General features: G+C 39.7%; 1 protein-coding gene across 2 annotated transcripts; it reads right to left on the bottom strand.

Moving 5' to 3' along the window:
• Window positions 1–6,473: 6,473 nt before the first annotated feature.
• On the bottom strand, window positions 6,474–17,685 carry raf1a (Raf-1 proto-oncogene, serine/threonine kinase a). Of its 2 annotated transcripts, none has more exons than XM_062428041.1 (17): window positions 17,209–17,685; window positions 15,241–15,467; window positions 14,952–15,064; window positions 14,727–14,829; window positions 14,480–14,637; window positions 13,934–14,023; window positions 11,981–12,134; window positions 11,216–11,240; window positions 10,490–10,599; window positions 10,207–10,324; window positions 9,961–10,045; window positions 9,599–9,775; window positions 9,468–9,514; window positions 9,234–9,352; window positions 9,008–9,139; window positions 7,795–7,929; window positions 6,474–7,700 (listed from the first exon to the last, which is right to left on the bottom strand). In XM_062428041.1, exons 2-17 carry the CDS (start codon window positions 15,439–15,441, stop codon window positions 7,560–7,562), a joined length of 1,908 nt encoding a protein of 635 aa, XP_062284025.1. In that variant the 5' UTR covers window positions 15,442–15,467; window positions 17,209–17,685; the 3' UTR covers window positions 6,474–7,559. The 2 variants fall into 2 exon arrangements, with proteins under 2 accessions (XP_062284025.1, XP_062284027.1); XM_062428043.1 differs by lacking the exon at window positions 17,209–17,685 and adding an exon at window positions 11,404–11,523 and having other exon boundaries at window positions 15,241–15,456.
• Between the last annotated feature and the right edge of the window lie 1,516 nt (window positions 17,686–19,201).

Raw genomic sequence — 19,201 nt, 5'->3', positions numbered from 1 at the left:
CGAGTCTAAGATTCTAGATTTTATTATACAGGATGTTGTGCAGTTGTCTGAGCGCACAATTTCAATATATTTCTATAATTTTTAACCAAAGAATAAATTATTTACTTTCAATCACAATTTTTGCACTCCAGTAACCCACAATGTAAATATCAGTGAGGGGGACTGCAGTATGCCGCATGGAGTGTGTAATACCATCAAAGAATAGCGCTCCAAGACAATACATATGTTATAAAAAATCACAAGCCAGTGAACTGATGCCCTATTTAAATTACTGTTGTCTTTTTGCGTTTAGTTTGGTGGCAGCAGACATTATAGCTGATAATGAGAAGTTTATGATGTATAACCTGCCACGAAATGTCAGATATAAAGTCTCCCCTGTGGCCCTCACATTGGTTATAGGCTATCATGGTGGTGTTGCCATGACAACAATGCTGTGCTTTGTGGTTTAGCGTGGACTTAGGTGCCCCTGTTACTGCCATTTAAAGATTCAGTATGTTTAACTTATCACATTCCTCCTGTGAGTTAATGGAAAGTGCAATATTAATCTTTTGGTTTTTTTTACTAAAAAATGTATTTACTCATTGTAAAATCAGATCTTCCATCTTATTTATTCAAAAAGCTATACTCATTCACACATTGAATTATCTTAAAAAAAAAACCCACTGGCTTTATGTGGAGGCAATTTCATATTATCTGATACGCTAAATGGTGAAACAGCTAAATAGCAACCAAATCAACTGTAAAAAGAAACCTGTCCCGTTTTCCAACAACCTGTTTGTTACTATAGTATAAAATATGTTCAGCAAGCTCTGTGTGCAGTTCTTTTCCAAGTTGTATAAAGTGCCATTGTATCTGTGAGCGTATCCTTGTAGAAGCCATGCCTGGGGTTTTATGGATGTGTTGTACTGTTTACTAGGAAATATGCCATGACATTGATTTCTAAGGGAGGAACATGCAGAGGTACCCCGGTCTGTAATAGCTGCATGGTTAGGCCTTTGACTCAGTGATCATGATTGAATATTTGATCAATTATAACTGAACGTGTTCATCAAGGGCCATGGTAACTTGCTACATATATCTACGTTTAAAACTGGTGTTGGACTGTTCAATCAAAATCGGAATACAATATAATGTGGAAATATTTCCAATATGGATATTTCCCCTTCTGTCACTGGCAATAAAGCTTTCTTTGCAATATATATTTTGTCTGTGTCCTCATATGTGTTATGTTGTCAGTAATACTGTTTCCAAAGGAAAAACTCATGCTCAACAATATTACAGGTTTCATCAATTGCACTAAGAAGTGAACATTTTTATAGTTAGGCTGCTGGGCGTACACAATGTACTGCTTCTAATGCATGAACAGATATCTGTAATGTGACTGTGTATTCCCTCTGCTTTGTTTGTCTTTATTGTTTGGCTTCTGTTTTCTTCACATGCTGATGTGTGATTACTGTATTTGTTTCTGATCAGTTACTGAATAAACACACGATCTGTGAGACTACATATGAACACAGTAGCATCACATTTGAAACTTTTATTCATGATTCTGTTTTCTTACCGAAGATGGCTGAATATCATAAACACTTATTGTGCTGAAATTGGGGGGCCCAGTGGAACCCCAAGGATTACATTCACAAAGGCCTGCTTCAAAGTTGACCCTTAAATCTCCTGCAAAGGATTAAAACCCAAGGCCTTTCCCTGCAGCAAAGCATTCCCAGACTCAGTCTGTGAACCAAGATATGGTCTCCCCAGAACCTCTGCCTCTAAGACAGTGTAATTCAAATAGTTCAGTCCAACAGGGTCAATCTAAGGCCCAGCAGGAGATAGCAGCCCAACCTCTTAGAGAAAACCCACGTCACCGTGTACAGACATCTGTGGATCATGAGCAACAGCAGTCTCTGCTGGAAGATCGAGCCACTGAGGAAAAACCCCAGGCACATCCACAGCTTAAGTAAGAATTAATAGCTCACCAGTGCTCTACTAAGGACCACAGCTATAACTCTTCAAGCAGAGTATATATTCAAGTCACTAAGTTGTTCATCCATCTTGACTTGCTCTGTACATACAAAGTTATGATTCTCTTGTCTTCCAGCAAATCCCAGACCCTGTTCAGTGCCTTTGGTCTGAAAGACTCGTCCATTTTCCGCACTGCCAGTGAAGATACAGAAAGTACTGAGACCATTCGCAACTTGAGGAAGTCCTTTGCAAATCTCTTCTCTGAATAAAGATTTACATGTATTTTCAATTGCATATTGACTTAGCTATACAGTGACTATCATAGTGTATTGTATATTAGGTGTAACTGCCAATGAAACGACATGAAGCAAGCTTTAAAGACCCTGAAAAGTTAACGTGATGGACTGATGAACATATTGTTTTGACAAAGTTACAACAGTTTTAGTTATTTACCATTAGGTATTTCTGTATTTCTTCTTTATTTCTTTGTGCTCTTTACACCGGTTTGAAACAGGTAAGCACTTTGATTTTCTGATGAAGCAGCTGAGTTTAAGTGTCAATCCCTTTAAGTGTCAACTAATGCCTAAAATGCTCTCTAACCCCACTTGTTGCTTCTGGAGTCATAAATGTTATGTGTTACGAGATATACTCAACTTTTGAAGCTTTGAAGTTTTTGAGGGCTTTAAGGTGGCTGTCCATGTATAAAGATGAGTATTGTAAACTTTTGATTGTATGGCTTCACTAGAAATATATTATATAGTTGTTTACTATCTGATGTCCATGTAAAACTATCCATAAGATAATCAGTAATTATTAGTACCTTAAACTAGGTAAACATGCATTTTTATGTTTGCTAAATTGTGGTTATAGTGATTATCATCAATAAATGTGCTAAATTGCGGTTGTCGTGGTTCATTTCTGACAACTTTAACATGAGACTAGTGGTGAAGACTTACTGGATCTAGGTTAAAGGGTGTTTTGGACTTCTCTTTTGCTATATGCAGGTGAGTTGTGAATGTGAACAGATTCTCTTCTGTTTTAAAGTCCAGGTTATGAGGTGAGACGAAGCAAATTATTTGGTGGCTCATAAAGTTCAGGAAATTAAATTTGATTGCGTTTTTATTTAAATGCTGACTGTATGACTAACACATTTTATATTACATTTTGTAATTCCTGGCACGGAATAGTCATCAGGACAAGTCTACCTCATTGTACATTACGAACCAAAGATTTTTCATAATTCAGGTTTGATGTTTATTATTCTCTTGTTTACGTTTCTGCCAAATTGAACAATATCTCAGAAAATTAGGTGAGATACTTAAAGACCCTATTATGACATTGTTCCGTTTTATTGCTTTACAGCTCCTGCCTCGGCAGTTATACTGTATCAGGGAACTGGTGGCAGCCTTGCGGTGTCCCATTAGATCTTAATTTCTTCTCCACTGAGGCTTTCTGTAGCAACCAAACACTTCTTTCTCAAAACATGGAAGAACTAATCCTTTCACATAAATCACACTGCAGACATTTGCACAGTTCCTGTCATTTCTAGATGAAGTCCTCTTCTGATAACCCAAATATGTCTAGTTTGCTTTTTTCCCACTGACATTATGTCTTGGTGTGCTCATCTTCTTGTTATTCATGACATGAAAGGCTGGTTGGAACTTTGAAAACTGTCTACAGCTGTGAGCTTTGGTAGAGTTTCTGCCTACAGATGAATCATGGGTAATTGGTGGTTGCAGAAGCCCTGCTGTGTCATAACGAAGCACAAGTTTGCTGAGAAATCAAATGAGCAAACTCTTAAAAATATAGTGTATTCATATTGCTTGCTTCAACAAATATTGGCAAACACATACAGATTCTCCAGGCTTCCAGATGGCAGTGATGTTTATTCCCTCGTAACAAGTAGACTGAGCTGGCCTGGTGATGGTAAAAGCCACTGAAGAGTTGAGGAAAGACATTGTAGGCCCTGAAGCTCCAGCTGAGGAGCTTCTGTCTAGACTCCTCCCAGCTGTCTGCCAAGCTGCTGCACAACTTGTGCCCTGTGGGTTCACACTGCACTGACCATCTGCTGAAGAACATAATGAGAGAGATCTTAAAGGTGACCTGTGATAAACATGGAGATATTTGACTATCATGATTATTATTTAGAACATAAAGTAACATCATTTATCCTGGTTTCTTTTTTAAAAATCATTTTAACACTCACTGCTTCAACTGGCTTATAATTGAACAAAATATACACCATCAACACTTAAGCTTTAATAACTACTATTCCTCATTGCCATCTGGTGGTACAGTCGAAGCACAAGTGGCTCACAAACAGCATCAGTGTTATTATATAATCAGCCACTTGAGCTGCATGAGTGTGTCTTCACTTTGACACAAAATGTATACAACCACCATGTCTGTGAATGGTGTCATGTGAGTTTTCCCTGTGTATACATGTTCACCTGGAACTGGTTTGATGCCCTCATGGACATATTCTTGATATATGTTATAAATCTGTCCTCGTCCCATTTTTCCATGTTGTATGTCTGTAATTTTGTTATCTGGTCTATAACATCTATCCCATGTCTGTCCATTTTGAAGGGAGGGATCTCTCCTCAATTGCTCTTCCTAAGATTTCTTCCATCTTTTTGCCATTGGGGTGAGTTTTCCCTTATCTGAATAAAGGGTCTAAAGATAGATCTTTTATTGCTTTAAAGACTATAAAGCCCCCTAAAATTGGTGATATTGGGGTATACAAAAAAAGGGGGAAAAAAGACTTGACTTGATACTGAAATGACAATCACAACACATGTGCTTTGTAAGAAATACATTTTTTGACATGCACAAAATGTAGGTTGCCTTACTGCATCATGGATAAAGATCTGGTTTATTAGAAACAATATGAGCTTAATTGTTGTTTGTTTTTTATTTGTTATTACCAGATAGAGTTGGAGGCCATAATAGAGAGAGGTAAGCGTCTGTCTTGGCAGACAGTATTCAAATGATCGAAAGGCTCCTTTAACAGATGTGTTCAGCCAGTTTGGAGGTTTTGATGGCCACATCACATTTCACATTAAACCACCCTCCACTCAAAAATGAATTTCGCTTATTGTTACTTCACTTGAATGTTTGAGCTTTAAATCACAGAATCATTAATGTATGTCCAGAGTTTGATACTAGAAAGCTGTTTTTACATTCATCTCATGTTTAAGCAGAAAAGGTTTCTGAGTTGAAGGCAAGCATGATTCGTGACATCATCACTAATTTGAAGCGGATCATGGTCCAATATGTGACTTACACGTGTGTCAAGTGGAAACTTGAAGCCTCCAGTGCACAAACACTGATAATTGACTTTTCAGTGCAGTAGGAGACAGCTGTGTTCCGCAGTTAAACTTTTAAAATGAAAGATATGTGCATATTAATAGATTTTGGCATTTTTAATGAGGGAGACAGAGATGATGTAATTTTAAGGATTTTAATGAAATAATTCAACTTTTTAATGGAAAACTCTGTATCTTAAAACCTGTCTGAGGATCTTTAAAGAAAAAATGTTTCCTTCTCTTTGACTCTTTGATTGTCTGGAGGGATTTATATGCTCCAGTCCTCTCCCAGTTCTTTCTGCAAGTCCTCAGTAATTATGGTAGAGCAATAACAACATTATTTTTAGTGTTAAAATTTGCTGTTATGCAGGAATATGAAACAGGGTGACACACCCACTAGATGGCGCTGTTGTCAGCCAGGGAGGGATGTAGGACATTTGGACTTTGTTGTCTTCATTTTGTCCAGTCTGTGTGGCTTGTCAGAATGCAGAAATAGAACAGATAAACACATACATAGCAAAACGACTAGCGGTCAGTGGCTGGCTTTGGTCTAATTGTGCAGCACCACTTTTGCTGACATCAGGCCTATTTTACTCTGCTTATGATGAGGCTTTTAGAATCATGTGATTCAAATGAGATAAAGACCTCAGAAAAGTTCCTTGTCTTGGGCTCAATTCAAAGGGCTATAAAACATAAAAAATAAACACGTATTCCCATATTTAGATCATAGCAAACATTCCCATATTTACTATAAATTTGTACTTGCGACTGAACTAAATCAAGTGGTCCTGCCTAGCAGGAACTACACGTTGGATGTTTACACTAAAACAAAATATAACTGTCCTCTCTTTCCACCACGTCCCTCCCTTGCTGAATGATTGTTGTTCCACTGAGCTTGCCAGTGACTATACAGCGCACAGTGGCATCAGCCAATGGTGGAATCCCCTGGTGGCGTGTCTGGACTGGATCCTCTGTGAGGTTACACCACGTTGCCACTGCTACAGCAAACATTACACCCTGCCACAAAGTCTTGCACATGTGTGGGATTTTACTGTTAGCGAACAAGAAGACAGGTAGAATAATCCGATGTCAGCTGCGCATCTCACCTGCTTTCACTGCTGCTTTTAAAATGAAGTACAAGTGATCTATGTTATCAACACGACATGTACTTACTCAATATGAAGAAAAATGACAAATACACTCTACTTTGGCAAAGAAATTTAACTTAATTTTATTAAAATATTGAATAGACAACTTTCTCACCAAGTTTACAATAAAACGTTTAACCTCCAGTAAGAGACATAACAAATACAAATTAGTTTCCAAATCATTTTAAATATTTAAGACAACCGCCAAATGTCCAGCTCATGATAACCAACCCATGTAAGGACTGATAAGAATGTGTGGGAGTCAGATCAGTTTACTCATATCAGTTTACTCAGCGCTATGAAGCTGCTGTGTAGACTGTTGAAACATAACCATTGCTTTTGCTAGAATGTGCAAATTCAAAGGAGTTCCATCATCACACATGCTCACTGTCTGACAGGCAATACTTCCTCCAACATGACCCAAAAAATAAAGACAACAACAACAACAAAAAGACAATTTCCCATATCTACTCCATTATCATTTAAGACAATGCAAAAATCAACTACTACTGTGCAACTAAATGGACTACATCCAACTGCTTGGTTTGTGATATCAAGAGGAGGTGAAATTGTGCGGGATCATAGTCCAGGCTTTGTTTCCTCTTAAGGCAGGTAAGCTTTAAAAAGGTCCTCTTCATCAGAAACCAGAGCGGCCAGATAGAAGGGTTTGTGCTTCACATCACAGAGCCCAAGTTAACAAAGACACATGTCTTTCTCTTGAGCTTCCTTCAATGTCCATTTATCGTTGTCTTAGGTAGGTGTGCGTGCATATATTTACAAATTTACCAAATGCATTGCCACCATGGAGCCTCTGCATACTTCTTAATACGCGCAGTGACAGGCAAGGCACCACCTCAATGAGTATCTTATGCCACCCTCTTCATGTATACATCCTATTGCAATGCATCATCTCTCCATCCATTCCATAATTAATCTCAGATGCACTTCTCTCTCTCCTCTTTTCCTTACATAATATATCAGTTGGCATGGGTTTAAATATGTTTGCATCTGCACCTGTAGGTCTATATTGTGTTTTTGTATGTGGAGAATTTGAGCATATTGAGCGTTTGGACTATTTTGGATATATTTTGAAGAGGAGGTGTAGTGTAAGGAGAGGAAGGGGGGGGTAGTGCTGTCTGAGCCTCTAAAACACAGGCAGTCTGGTGGAGGTCAGAGTACAGGCATTGATATCCTCAGTGTGCGAGGCTCTGTGCAGGGACGGTTCTGAGGCACTGCGGTTTATCTTAGGGAGGGCATGCTGGAGAAGCTCAATGGAGGACAAGATCTAAAAAAAAATGTGTAAAAGAGAAGAAAAGTTAATTTTGTTTAACAAAACACTCTTCAGCTTGAAGTCTGCAATTACATAGATAATAGCTGACCTGTGGGAAGAGCGGTCTCTCGTCCTTGGTCTTCTTGATGCAGTCTGCAACCAACCTTTTCATGGCTTTGGGGCAGTTCTTGTAGAGTTTACTGAGGTCAGGGGACAAATAGCACCTTCCAACCATAAAGATAATCTAAGAGGGGAGGTCAAAGACAAAATGAGACATTGTATCACTGAAAATATTCAGGACTTGAAGTACTGATCCAAGTTAGTGTGACAGTAGGAGACACCTGATCAATTCTAAATCAGCAGTCCACCTCAGAGATACTGTATAAATATGGCCAGTGAGTCTAAGGTGACAGGCATCCAAAACACTGGAGCTATTGTGAAGGCATGATGCTGCAGAGATAAAGGATGATAGGAGTACTCTATGTACTTGCCAGGTCAGCTGAGTACAAAGTCATTCTACAGTATCAAGGAGAATAGGGGTACAACAGTGCATATGGGCACACTTTGTACACGTCCCTAATTTGAATACAGACACAGTAAACTAAACTGAACAAGAAGCCAGACACGATTCCAGGCCAGGTCTTGTGGACTGTGAGGGGACATAAAACCACAGACACACACCCATGCACCCCTTTTTTCACACTCATCCAGGGTTGTGTTACTGATTCTAAAATTAGGCCAATGGCTCCAGGACGCCCGCCTCTGTTCCATGGTGGGCCTTAGGCCAGCACCACAACCCCCTTCAGACAGCCAGCGTCTTTCCACCACCTTCTGGCCTGAGCTTGCAGCCTGACACAGGGACCCAGATGAGGACCAGAGCTCTGACACGTGTCAGAACTAGGGTATTTGAAAATGATTTTGCCAGAAATAAACACTCAGGGCTTGTAACTAAGGATTATTTTCATTGTTGATTAATCTGTCAATTATTTCCTTGAATAATCATTAGTCGATTGGTCTTGAATATATCAGAATATAGTGAAAAATCACAATTTCCCAAAGCCCAATATACAGCCTAAATGTCCAGATCAACAGTGCCCAAAACAAAGAATAACAAAGAAACCAGAATTGTTCACATTTAAGAAGCTGTAACCAGATCATTTCGCTTAATAATACTCAAAATGATTAATGGATAATCAAAATAGTTAATGATTAATTTTCTGTTGATCGACCAATCAGTTCATGGTCTAAATAGTTGCAGCTCTTGCTGTAACACTAAACTGTTGTCAGCTAACATATGGCATGACTTAATGATGTGATTTTACCTGATCTCTGTTTGCTATCTGGGAGTATGGGAGCTCTCCCGTCATGAGCTCAAAGAGAACAATTCCATAGGAATAGACATCAGACTGGAAGCTGTAAGGATTGTTATCCTGCATCCGAATAACCTCAGGTGCCTTTGGACGAAAGAAACCACATTTTTACAATGAATTTGTCTTGTTGCTGTATTGAAAACTGTATTGAAACTGAAATTAAAGCTGTGTTACTGACCATCCAGAGAATGGATCCAGAAGGCTGCTCCACCTGATGTGAGCCACTCCACCTGGCCTTGACCGTAGCAAGACCAAAGTCCCCAATTTTCACTGTTAGCCCTTCATGCAAGAAGATGTCTACACTGCTGTCAAGAAATTACAACTAAGACCTGAGGAAGCGATTATAGTGCATTGAGTGCCTTTATCTTTCACACAAAGTACACACACTGTAACGGCTGTTAGAAAAGGATACTGTTGGACTTCATGTCACGATGAATGATGTTCTTTGCATGCAGATAGCTAAAAATGAGGAGAAAAATCTGATGATGTTTGATTCTTTTTTTAGTTTGGTTTATCAGATAAATGCCTGTCTTTAGGACTTACTCCATGCCCTGAGCGGTCTGCCTAGCAATGTCTATGAGCTGGATCATCTTTAGGTTTGTCTCCAGGACATGAATATGTTTGTATAGGCTGCTGCCGTCACACCACTGGGTCACAATTGCCAGGTTGTCCTTCGTCATGTAGCCCATGAACAACAGGATGTTGACATGTCGTGTCTTCCTGTGACCAGAGGAAGAGGGGAAGAGGAAATCAACACAACAGAGATAAGATAAAAGTTAGCATCAAGATGATTCACCATGAATTCAACAGTTTGAAACTTTCAAAACAGATGAAAACCCAGCTGTTTGACAGCAAAAACAAGTTGTGAGATGACACCATATACATGTTGATCATGCATTTCTTACCTCAGGACAGCCACTTCATTTCTGAACGCCTGGAACTGCTCTGGTGTGGGGTCAGTCACCTTTAAAATCTTCACTGCTACATCACCTACAACAAATATATCAAGCTCAGCTACACTTGATGCATGAAAGTCACGGTCGGTCAGCTTCTATGAAAAGTTATGCAAGGTGCTTACTGACAAGTGGAAAATAGAAAGTGTAAGTAGTTACACCTGAAAGTGCCCTGCCCTGTCTGAAATGCATTCCTACCATGCCATTTCCCTTTGTATACAGTTCCAAAGGAGCCTGAACCGATGCAGGAGTTCAGATAAACCTCACTGGCCTCGATCTCCCAGTAGTAGCTAGAGTCCCGCTTGTCCCGAGGCCTCTGGATGAAAACAAATCAAAGAGGTGCAACTGATGTGAGACACACAAACTAAACATAAGCTAGTGTTATGTAAGGTAGATTGCAAGGTGTCTCGAAGTACTTTGTTTTTACAATATACATGATAAGATAAGACAGATATAAGACACAACACAACATGGAACTTACTATTTTATTTTTCTCCTGAGTGTTGAAGGACGGGGCCCTCTCTCGCTGGGCAGGTGCAGGGGCTTTGGACTGTGACCAGCCTGTGGGGCTCTGGTTAGGGGAACTCCCCCCTTTAGGCACAGAAGGTGGGCAAGAGAAGAGAGGGAATCAATATGGAAGAGTGTCCGTTGATTGTAAAACACATTTTACGGTGCCACGAAATGGGGTACATTTATTCTCACTAGACATTCAGACAACACTACAAAATGGTAAACACACTATAAAGAGGACTATATGGTGAATATTGAACAATAAAGTGACACTGATTTTGACTATGTCCCAATTTCCCCCTTCAAGCTTCCCCTTATATGAGACTCACCCTCCAAAAAAGGAGCTATGATAAACAATGGTAAAATAAAAGTCACATTTCATGTACACATTAACAGAAGTTGTGAGTAGAATGGACAAATAGTATAAAGATTGATAACAAAGATCTGTAGAGTTATGCATTACCAACCTCTATTACTTTGCATTATTCCTATGTGTAGACCTCAATATCAAATACTGTGATCAAATTTTCCATTGTGGAAGGAGAGGTGGATCTCTAGGCAGTCAAATTTAGAAAGAAAGGTTTGAAATGGAACACCTCTCTGTTTCTGATGAGTGGTGAGGGTGAAGGAAATAAGTGTGATGCAGCACAAAAAAGTACATAACAAGGTTCTAAAGAAATGCACAGCAGGTACCTACCCGAGTCATGATCACGCATCGCATCCTAGAAAGACAAGAAAAGACAAAATTCTGTCAGCTTCTTCAAATGGTGAAAATCATGCTATGCTGCCACTCATGGTTTGACTTTAATACTAAGATTTAAATGCACATAGCCTGTTTGCAAGTCATGCCATTCAGACTGACACACATAAACTCTGCTTTCTAACCTTGTCTGGACTCTCAGATGAGGCCTCAACAAAAGACTGGGAGAAGTGCACAATACCTACTTTCCTCTTCAGCCAGAATCTATGGCACCAGGAGCTGGGGGAGGTATTCAGGCAGTCTAGCTACTCCCCAGCAGGGTACAATACAACAGGCCAGTGAAGAGAGGTGGGAAAGGGACAAAGTAAAGGAAAGTGAGGAAGGAATGATGACAAGAGTGATGCCCAGGTTTCTACCTGGAGAAAATAGAAGGGAAATGTTCTACAGAGCATGCAAAACTGATGAGCTGATTATGAAAGATCAGTGGAGGTGAAAAAGCAGAAATTAGAACTGAACAAGGGGAAGTCAAGTGTCGCATATTTTAAACCACTAACATAAGATGCCATCAGGGGAATTACACAAAACAGGCTGAACCCTGTCCAGGTGAGAGGTAGATAAGAGGCAGAAAAGAGCAAGACGAAGATAGTTGGAATGCCTGAGATGCACGTAGGAGGGCAAGATCGCTCTCAGGCAGGAGATATTTTAAGAGTAGCTGCCTGAACATACAGGAGAACCCAGGAGGCCCATATGGTGTGTAGTTACCTCAATCATGCTGCAGTCTACAGGCAGGGTAGTGCTAACCATGTGGACGTTGGGTGTGGAAGTGGAGCGTTGCCTCTGGGAGAGACCGCCGACTGTGGGTGGGTAGGGCGTGGTGTAGTTGAAGGCATGAGGGGTGGAATATCGGTGGGCTGAGCTGGGAGGACGAACAAGGATCAGATAGTTAAGACTGGGGAGCTATTGTTTGTGTCTTGTGCCACTGCTGCAAAATGACAAAACACCACTGACATTTAACATGACAATGAAATCTGTAACTTCTTTAAAAATGGAGTGCAGTGGGTGTGGTGGTAGTTGGAGCAGGGGCTTTCTGGTTTCATTTCTGTCATTGTTCTTTCACCAAGCATCATCTGTTTATGTTGTGCCATCATCACATTGCTTCCACGCAAATACAGTCAACACGGAGCATACTTTACGGATTAAAAAAAAAAAAAAAAACAATAACAAAAAAAACAAAGTAAAACTGAAAAATAACGTTGTGAGGAAGTAGTAATTGGTACATTTTATTGTGGCTTTCCCCTTATCCCTTTCTTGGCTAACTTGACACTGTGGAGGCATTTTGCTTGTGATGTTTGCCAAGATCAGTGTTGGCTCAGTTAAAGAGTACAAAGCTCACCAGCCAAATACGTTAATCTCCAAACAACTCAGATGTTGGTCTAACTTGAGTTGTTCACTTTTAGAAGCACAAACTTGAATTCAAACAAGTCAAAACATATAAAAACAAGCACAGAGCCTAATGATATACATCGAATGGACTTCAGCTATGAATTTAGGTCAAAGATCCTGGTACAGCTCTTGTTAGGGTTGAGCGATATGGACAAATATGGTCATATATCATAATCCCCCCACCCCCAATACCTCAATATTGCGACAATACTGTAGAGATGACTATTGGTGCTTTCACAAATTGTTTACACAATGAGATTTTTGATCAAAATAATCAACAGTAATGTGGATATTATGACGTAGTGAGTAATGGCAAACAAACAGCTAGAACAGCCTGTTAAGTTCAGAAAATGACATCACTTTACTGTAATGCAGACTTTAAAACCAGGAAAGACAACACTTATGTAATATCACAATATTATGATATACAGACTTAAATCACAATATGGATAGAATATTGATACATTGCACAGCCCCACCTACATAATTAGTGCTGTAATGTCTGGTGAAAATGGGAACATTGGAAAAGCTGAATGTATACAAATAGACCACATTACATTATCACACTTACGACCATAGAGTTGAGAACAATCCCCCCTTTTGGCAACACTAACCTATGTTTCAAAACAGTATTTGAACAACTTGATACTTTGTGAGTGCTAATTTGGCAGCTCAGTGAATGCTTTTTAACAATTTTAAGTGCTCCTGAAACAACAGGCCCTTTTCACGCCTCTCGTTACATCAGCTCTTGGACTGGTAAGCCCTCATAAAGCTGAGGACGTCATTAAAAACAGGATTTAATTCAATTAAGATTCAGGTTCTTTACAAATTTGAACAGAAATACAACTGTGTTGCAGTCAAGCATTACAAATACCAGAAAAATGATAGTAGTTATGGCTAAGTAGCACTCTTATCATTAGCTCCCTTTACAATACCCAGACATAAATGTAGTCCTATGATTGATGCATGGAGAGACACTATAATGGGTGACACCATCAAATACTTAAAAAAGCTTCACTATGGAAAAATACTTCATCTTAAAATGACAAAAATATGCTGCCATCCAAGACTGCAGGCCCTCTATAAATTTGAAAAAAAGGAAGCAATTTCTCCACCCTAGCAAAACTACAGTATGGATGTAGTTTGTACTTTGTAGTATGTATGTGTTATGTTTTTAAAAAGCACACTCATGTGTTAAAGTGTGAAGACGACTCCCTAATATAAAATAGAAGGGTGTGTCTTAGACAGATCAAGCATAAAACCTAACCTTACCTTGGAAACCGTGTTAGGGATTCTCTCATTCGCCGAGATGTCAGCGGGGGCAGTGACGGGGCACCACTCTCACCAGGTGTTGGACACAACCTGAAGACAGAGAGAAAGAAAGAGAGAGTGTGAGTGCTTAATCACACCACAGATGACTGCTTAAGACTGCAATGGTTGTCAGGTAAAACGGCTTATCTCTTCAATGTCAATGATACGGATCTTTGAATGCTTACTGCCAGTCCTACAGCCTGCATGCAAAATAAAACTAATAACCCTCTATTCTCAGTTCTAGTATGCAAAGCTACGTATACCAGCTGAGACCTAATCAGGGGTAGTATCAGCAGAACCTGTTTTACCTATTTCATCCTAACACAAAGAACATGATGCACTGAGAATCTTGCAAAGATTTGATTAGATGAAATTTTAATTTAATGGATGTAGGATGGCATGCATTCAGTTATTGTCTCGTTCCCAATCATATTTAAAAGGACATGTACAGACCGTTATCAAAGGCAATTCTTGGTTTGGCTGCCATTTTATGGTGAAGACACTTACAGGAGTTGTCTGATATTGCTCCAGTCCACACACATCGTGGGCACTTTGGTGCTACAATGCTCATGGAATTTGTAGCCGCAAGTTTGGCAACGGAAACCATTCAAAAGGAACTTCTGGCAAATATCACAGAATGCTAGTTTCAGATATGTCTTCCGAACCTGCAAAATGACAGAGAAACATGCATTTATTTCTGTAGCAGTAACACTTATGTGAGTGTGAAGATACAGAAAATACTTAAGGTACTCACAAAATTATGCGTTGTCAAGGGAACGTGATCTAAAACCTCCACCAGCAGCTCTTCGCCAATCAGTGAGGTGGAGTCAGTATTCCAATCCATCCGTAATTTTTTACTGTTACAAAAATGAATGAAAGTCTTTAATTAAAAAGACATGAATGCACGCAGGTAAGAATGATGTATACAATCTCTGATCTTATTTCCCCAGTTTTAAAGCTATAACTGTCCTGAACTCACCTCCTCTGTCCTGGATGCAGCCTGAAGACAGCGCAGCACTGAGGCTGCAGACCTCTCACCTTCAAGGCTTTAATCAGGCAGCTGTACAGAGTCATACCTGGTCGAACATTTACCTGAGGGACAAAAAATACTTATTGCAGTATTAATTCCTCACTTGCCTGCAAGGATGTCAGCAGTTTCATATGAGTTTAGCTAACCGTATGCCAGAGCAGTATTTCTGAAGTCTTAGCTAAAGTCCGGAAATCTAAGGTTGGGAATTCTCAGAGGCACCAGTATGCCATCAACTCACCACAGTGCGTTGCTGGTTTGGGAGGTAGACGCGGATAGTGCTGCTAGTCTTGGAGTCAGGCATCTTGCTGTCATCTGAGGAGCGACGCTGGCAGTGAAAGCCCTGGACCATGGTTGGTGAAAGGCACGGGCCCTCGAACGCAGAGTCCTTCATTCCGAAGCCGTTGCTCAGGGTCTTCCACGCTCCCTGGAGGTGCTCCATTAGTAAAGCCAAGTGCTCTCAATGGTCTGGAAAAAACAAAAACAAAGCACACACACAAACAGTATAAATACTCTGAATGCTTGAAAGCTCAAATCGCCAAGTGACTTCTCACTTCATATTACATTAGTTATCTTTCTTCTTAACGAGTATAGTGGTGTTGTGCTGACTCAGCGTCGAAGTATATCAGGCTAACCTGAAAATTTAAAGATTTTTCTCATTATGAGAAAAGTAATTAAGTCCATTGGTGCATCAATCTTTTTGAGCTTACAAATATAACCATTTAAACTCTACCTATGGAATATCAAAGACTCATCCCAGTAATTTTGAAAAGTGACTTTAAAGCCTGCAGTTGTCTTAAATGCATGTCAGTTACAAATGGTGACACGTTTTCACTGCCGGGGGGGAAAAAAAGTAGAAAAACAAGGATAGATTTAGGTTGCGGCATTGAGAACCTGTTTGATGTAATCTCTAAATTTAAATCTGCCCGAGTGCAACCCCCTCATATGATGACGAGGGTTAGATCAAAGTGGCGAGGTTTTGTGTGTTACAGGAGACAGGAAACCTCAAATGAACATGTACATTCTGAACTGATTTGTGGTTTTATGTGATTATTGACCTCTCGTCTCAACCCTAGAATAAATCAAACTGTAAAAGTAATTACTGAGTTTTGGAGCAATAAAGTGTCATTTTTATTTTACTTAAATTAAAAACACCTGTACTTCTAGAAAAATAAAGTCATTTGTCAAGTAGGTAGTCACCTGTAGGGAAAACAAACTTTTGTTACAAATCAAGTTGGACCTGCCAATCACAAACAAATATGTTCCCTCTTCTGCTTTGTTTTCAGTACAAACGACAGGGCGCTATATATACACACAAATATAAGTTTAACTGATTCCCTGTCTTTACTTTCAGCCTGCAAAACTCCTGCTTGTCTCTGGTGGGTCTCCTACAGAAGACCTGATTAAAACTAAAAGTGGTGATTTACTTTTCAGTTAATGTTACAGCAAGACATTACCACCTGTACTACTTCACTACAGCAACCAAAAAGAAAGAAAAAAGGCAGGAACATGGGAGGACTGTGGATCTTAACAGCCTCCCCACCATGCTGCAGGAATTGTGTTCAAAACAAGTGCTGTGATCCATCCAAAGAAGGGTATCAACACAAAGAATGTGGAGTCCAGAATAATTAGACTTTACTCCCATACTGCTTAGATCTGTCCTACATAACAGGTCAGTCTACATAACACGGCCACATTTACAAACCCGCGGCGAGCTTTTTTTTCTCTCCCTCTCTCTTTTTTTTTGCATCCACATGAAGAGTTTCTGAGACTTGGCTCAAAGTATTAGCATTATTTGGGAGTTAGATTGAACTGACTTTTTTTCTTTTTTTAAACGCGTTCAACAGAGCCCCAGTTAAATTCTTACAAAAAGACAAATAAGATAAGGCGACTACTGACATGCGTGCACTGTTTGCACAAATATCAGAGGCTAGTTGCTACGTGTGTTTTAACAAGGCCTGGCAGTTCGAGTTATTAGACTACTGTGAAATTGCCTGTAAGTTAGGCCCCTTTCGAAGCGACCTATAACGTTGACTAAACTTCCCTGCAACAGCTCTATTCAACCCCCCATTCAAATTTCACTTGTTCAAACGATGCATTTCTTGGTCATGTGCTTCACGGAGAAGCGGTTAAACATGTTTAACTTTACATTTTAAAGCATAATTCCCAGAGTAGCAATGCTAAGAGCCTATAGCCTGTATATGCTTACCAAGAGAAGTTAGAAAAGTTGTGCTCCGCCATAACTTCAGGAAAAAGTGGCGTCGGTGACATCATCATATTTGCAACGCATTCAAAGAAAAGGAGGAAAAAGTCGAAGTTGCTTAACACTCTGAAATTGTATCAAATTGTCTTTGCATCCGGCGAAAGTAGCAATAATGTAAGACGTGAAGGTCACAGGCGGGTCTTTTTGACGAGTCACCTAAAATAAGAGAGGAAAAGTTTCATATCCCAGTCGTGGTAAAAGCGAAAAAAAGGGGGAAAAAAATCCGTCGGACCCTCAAAGTGATACGACGAGAGATACTCTCCAAGTCCAAGTGGAGCAAATGCCGACCCCCAGAAGTTGCTTGTTAATGCTTCGCTCTTCAATCAATATTTACGTTGTTCAGGAGAAGGTGAAAAGGTTTGAGTTGGTGCCGTGCGTCCGTCTGACGCCAGTGATTGAAACAGGACCTTGCAGTCATAACAAGAGTTGCAAGCATCAGTCACACTGCGCAACTAGAAGCACTAATTTAAGCCCTCCCACTCCGGTAATACTGTTTTTTGACTCTTACAAAAAAGCTACACTAGATTTTGTAAAAGTTTGCTTCTCAATATATGATTATTTTCCTCATATAAATGTACAGGCCCCGTATGCCTTTTGGATTGCAGTCCAAAGAGCTCATACATACATACATAAAGGCTGATATGTATATGAAGCATCAATATAGTTAATAATAAGTAAATATACATTCGTTATATTATATAATATTTGTTGCTATTGTATCTTTTGAAAAGGAAAATATAGGCCCACTACCGGTTTGGGGTAAAGGAGTAGGCTTCCTCCTTTATTAACTCAACTGCACCATCGTCTGGTGGTTTGAGGGCAATGCAACACTTTGGATTTTTTTTCATTTTGGAACCTGCCTGCAATTCATGACAGTCCTGTTACATTTGACATATCTCTGATCAAAAAGACAATGAAGAGTCAGCTTGTTTGGTTTGTAGACTATAGCGAGAAAAAGTTCCACCTGGAGTTAAGGGTCAAGATTGTTTTTTGTGCCATTTTTTTTAGTTGACAGTGGATTCTAATTTTTTCAGATGTTAAAACAAGATTAAAAAGAACACAGCTTCAGACTAGAACATATTCTATGCCAAACTGGCCGTTGTAAAATTATATCTTCCACACTCACCATGTGTTCACCATCTCTGTAGTATCCCAGACCGGGTCCCTTGAGGTAGGTCCCCTAATCACAGATGGCTCATAGGTCCTATTGGCAAGCTGGAGTTGAAACCATCTGAGAATAAAACAGCCTCGTGAACATCCTGGTCAATAAGTCTTGATGGGTTCGGCACACAAATAAAGCAGCAGTAGACAGTATCTCTAAATTACAAAACCCATGTTATATTCCTGATGGTGCAGCTAATTTTACTTTCATTCTACCCAGCTAACTTTACAATTTCCTCTACATCTCTAAAAATGGCATTTAATCGCAGATATTCCACCTCCACAAATAAAAGAAATAGCAAATACTGTTTCTGTGAAGCAGAGGGCAGGGCTTTGTCATTGTGGAGTGTTTTAAGGTACTCCACCCTACATCCAACAGCATCACTGTATTTCAGTCAGCATGAAATATTACAGTGGATATCTCTTAATCTATACAACATTATGCACCACAGATTATTATATTTTTTATTTAAGTATGTGTTAAAGGTTGTGAGCTGCAGAATGAAAACCACAGGAAACAGCAATCGCTATCTCAGAGCTTTACAGTCAAATCCACCTTAAGACTGGGATGAATGCATCTTTCCCACTTATTGATCTGACTGAGCACTCAGGCCAGTTAGCTGAGATGCTTGCAGCCCCCGTGGTTCATTGGATTGCTGCGTCTATCAGTCCTCTTGTCTTTAAAATATGATGCAATCAGGACTTGTTAAACAAGCAGGGTCTCAGGCTGTGAAACACATACAGATCATTGCCTGACTGTTTTGATTATTGCATGTTT

This window comes from Scomber scombrus, chromosome 10 (assembly GCF_963691925.1).
Source record: "Scomber scombrus chromosome 10, fScoSco1.1, whole genome shotgun sequence".
Lineage (NCBI taxonomy): Eukaryota > Metazoa > Chordata > Actinopteri > Scombriformes > Scombridae > Scomber > Scomber scombrus.
This window is presented reverse-complemented; position numbering and strand designations above follow the sequence as displayed.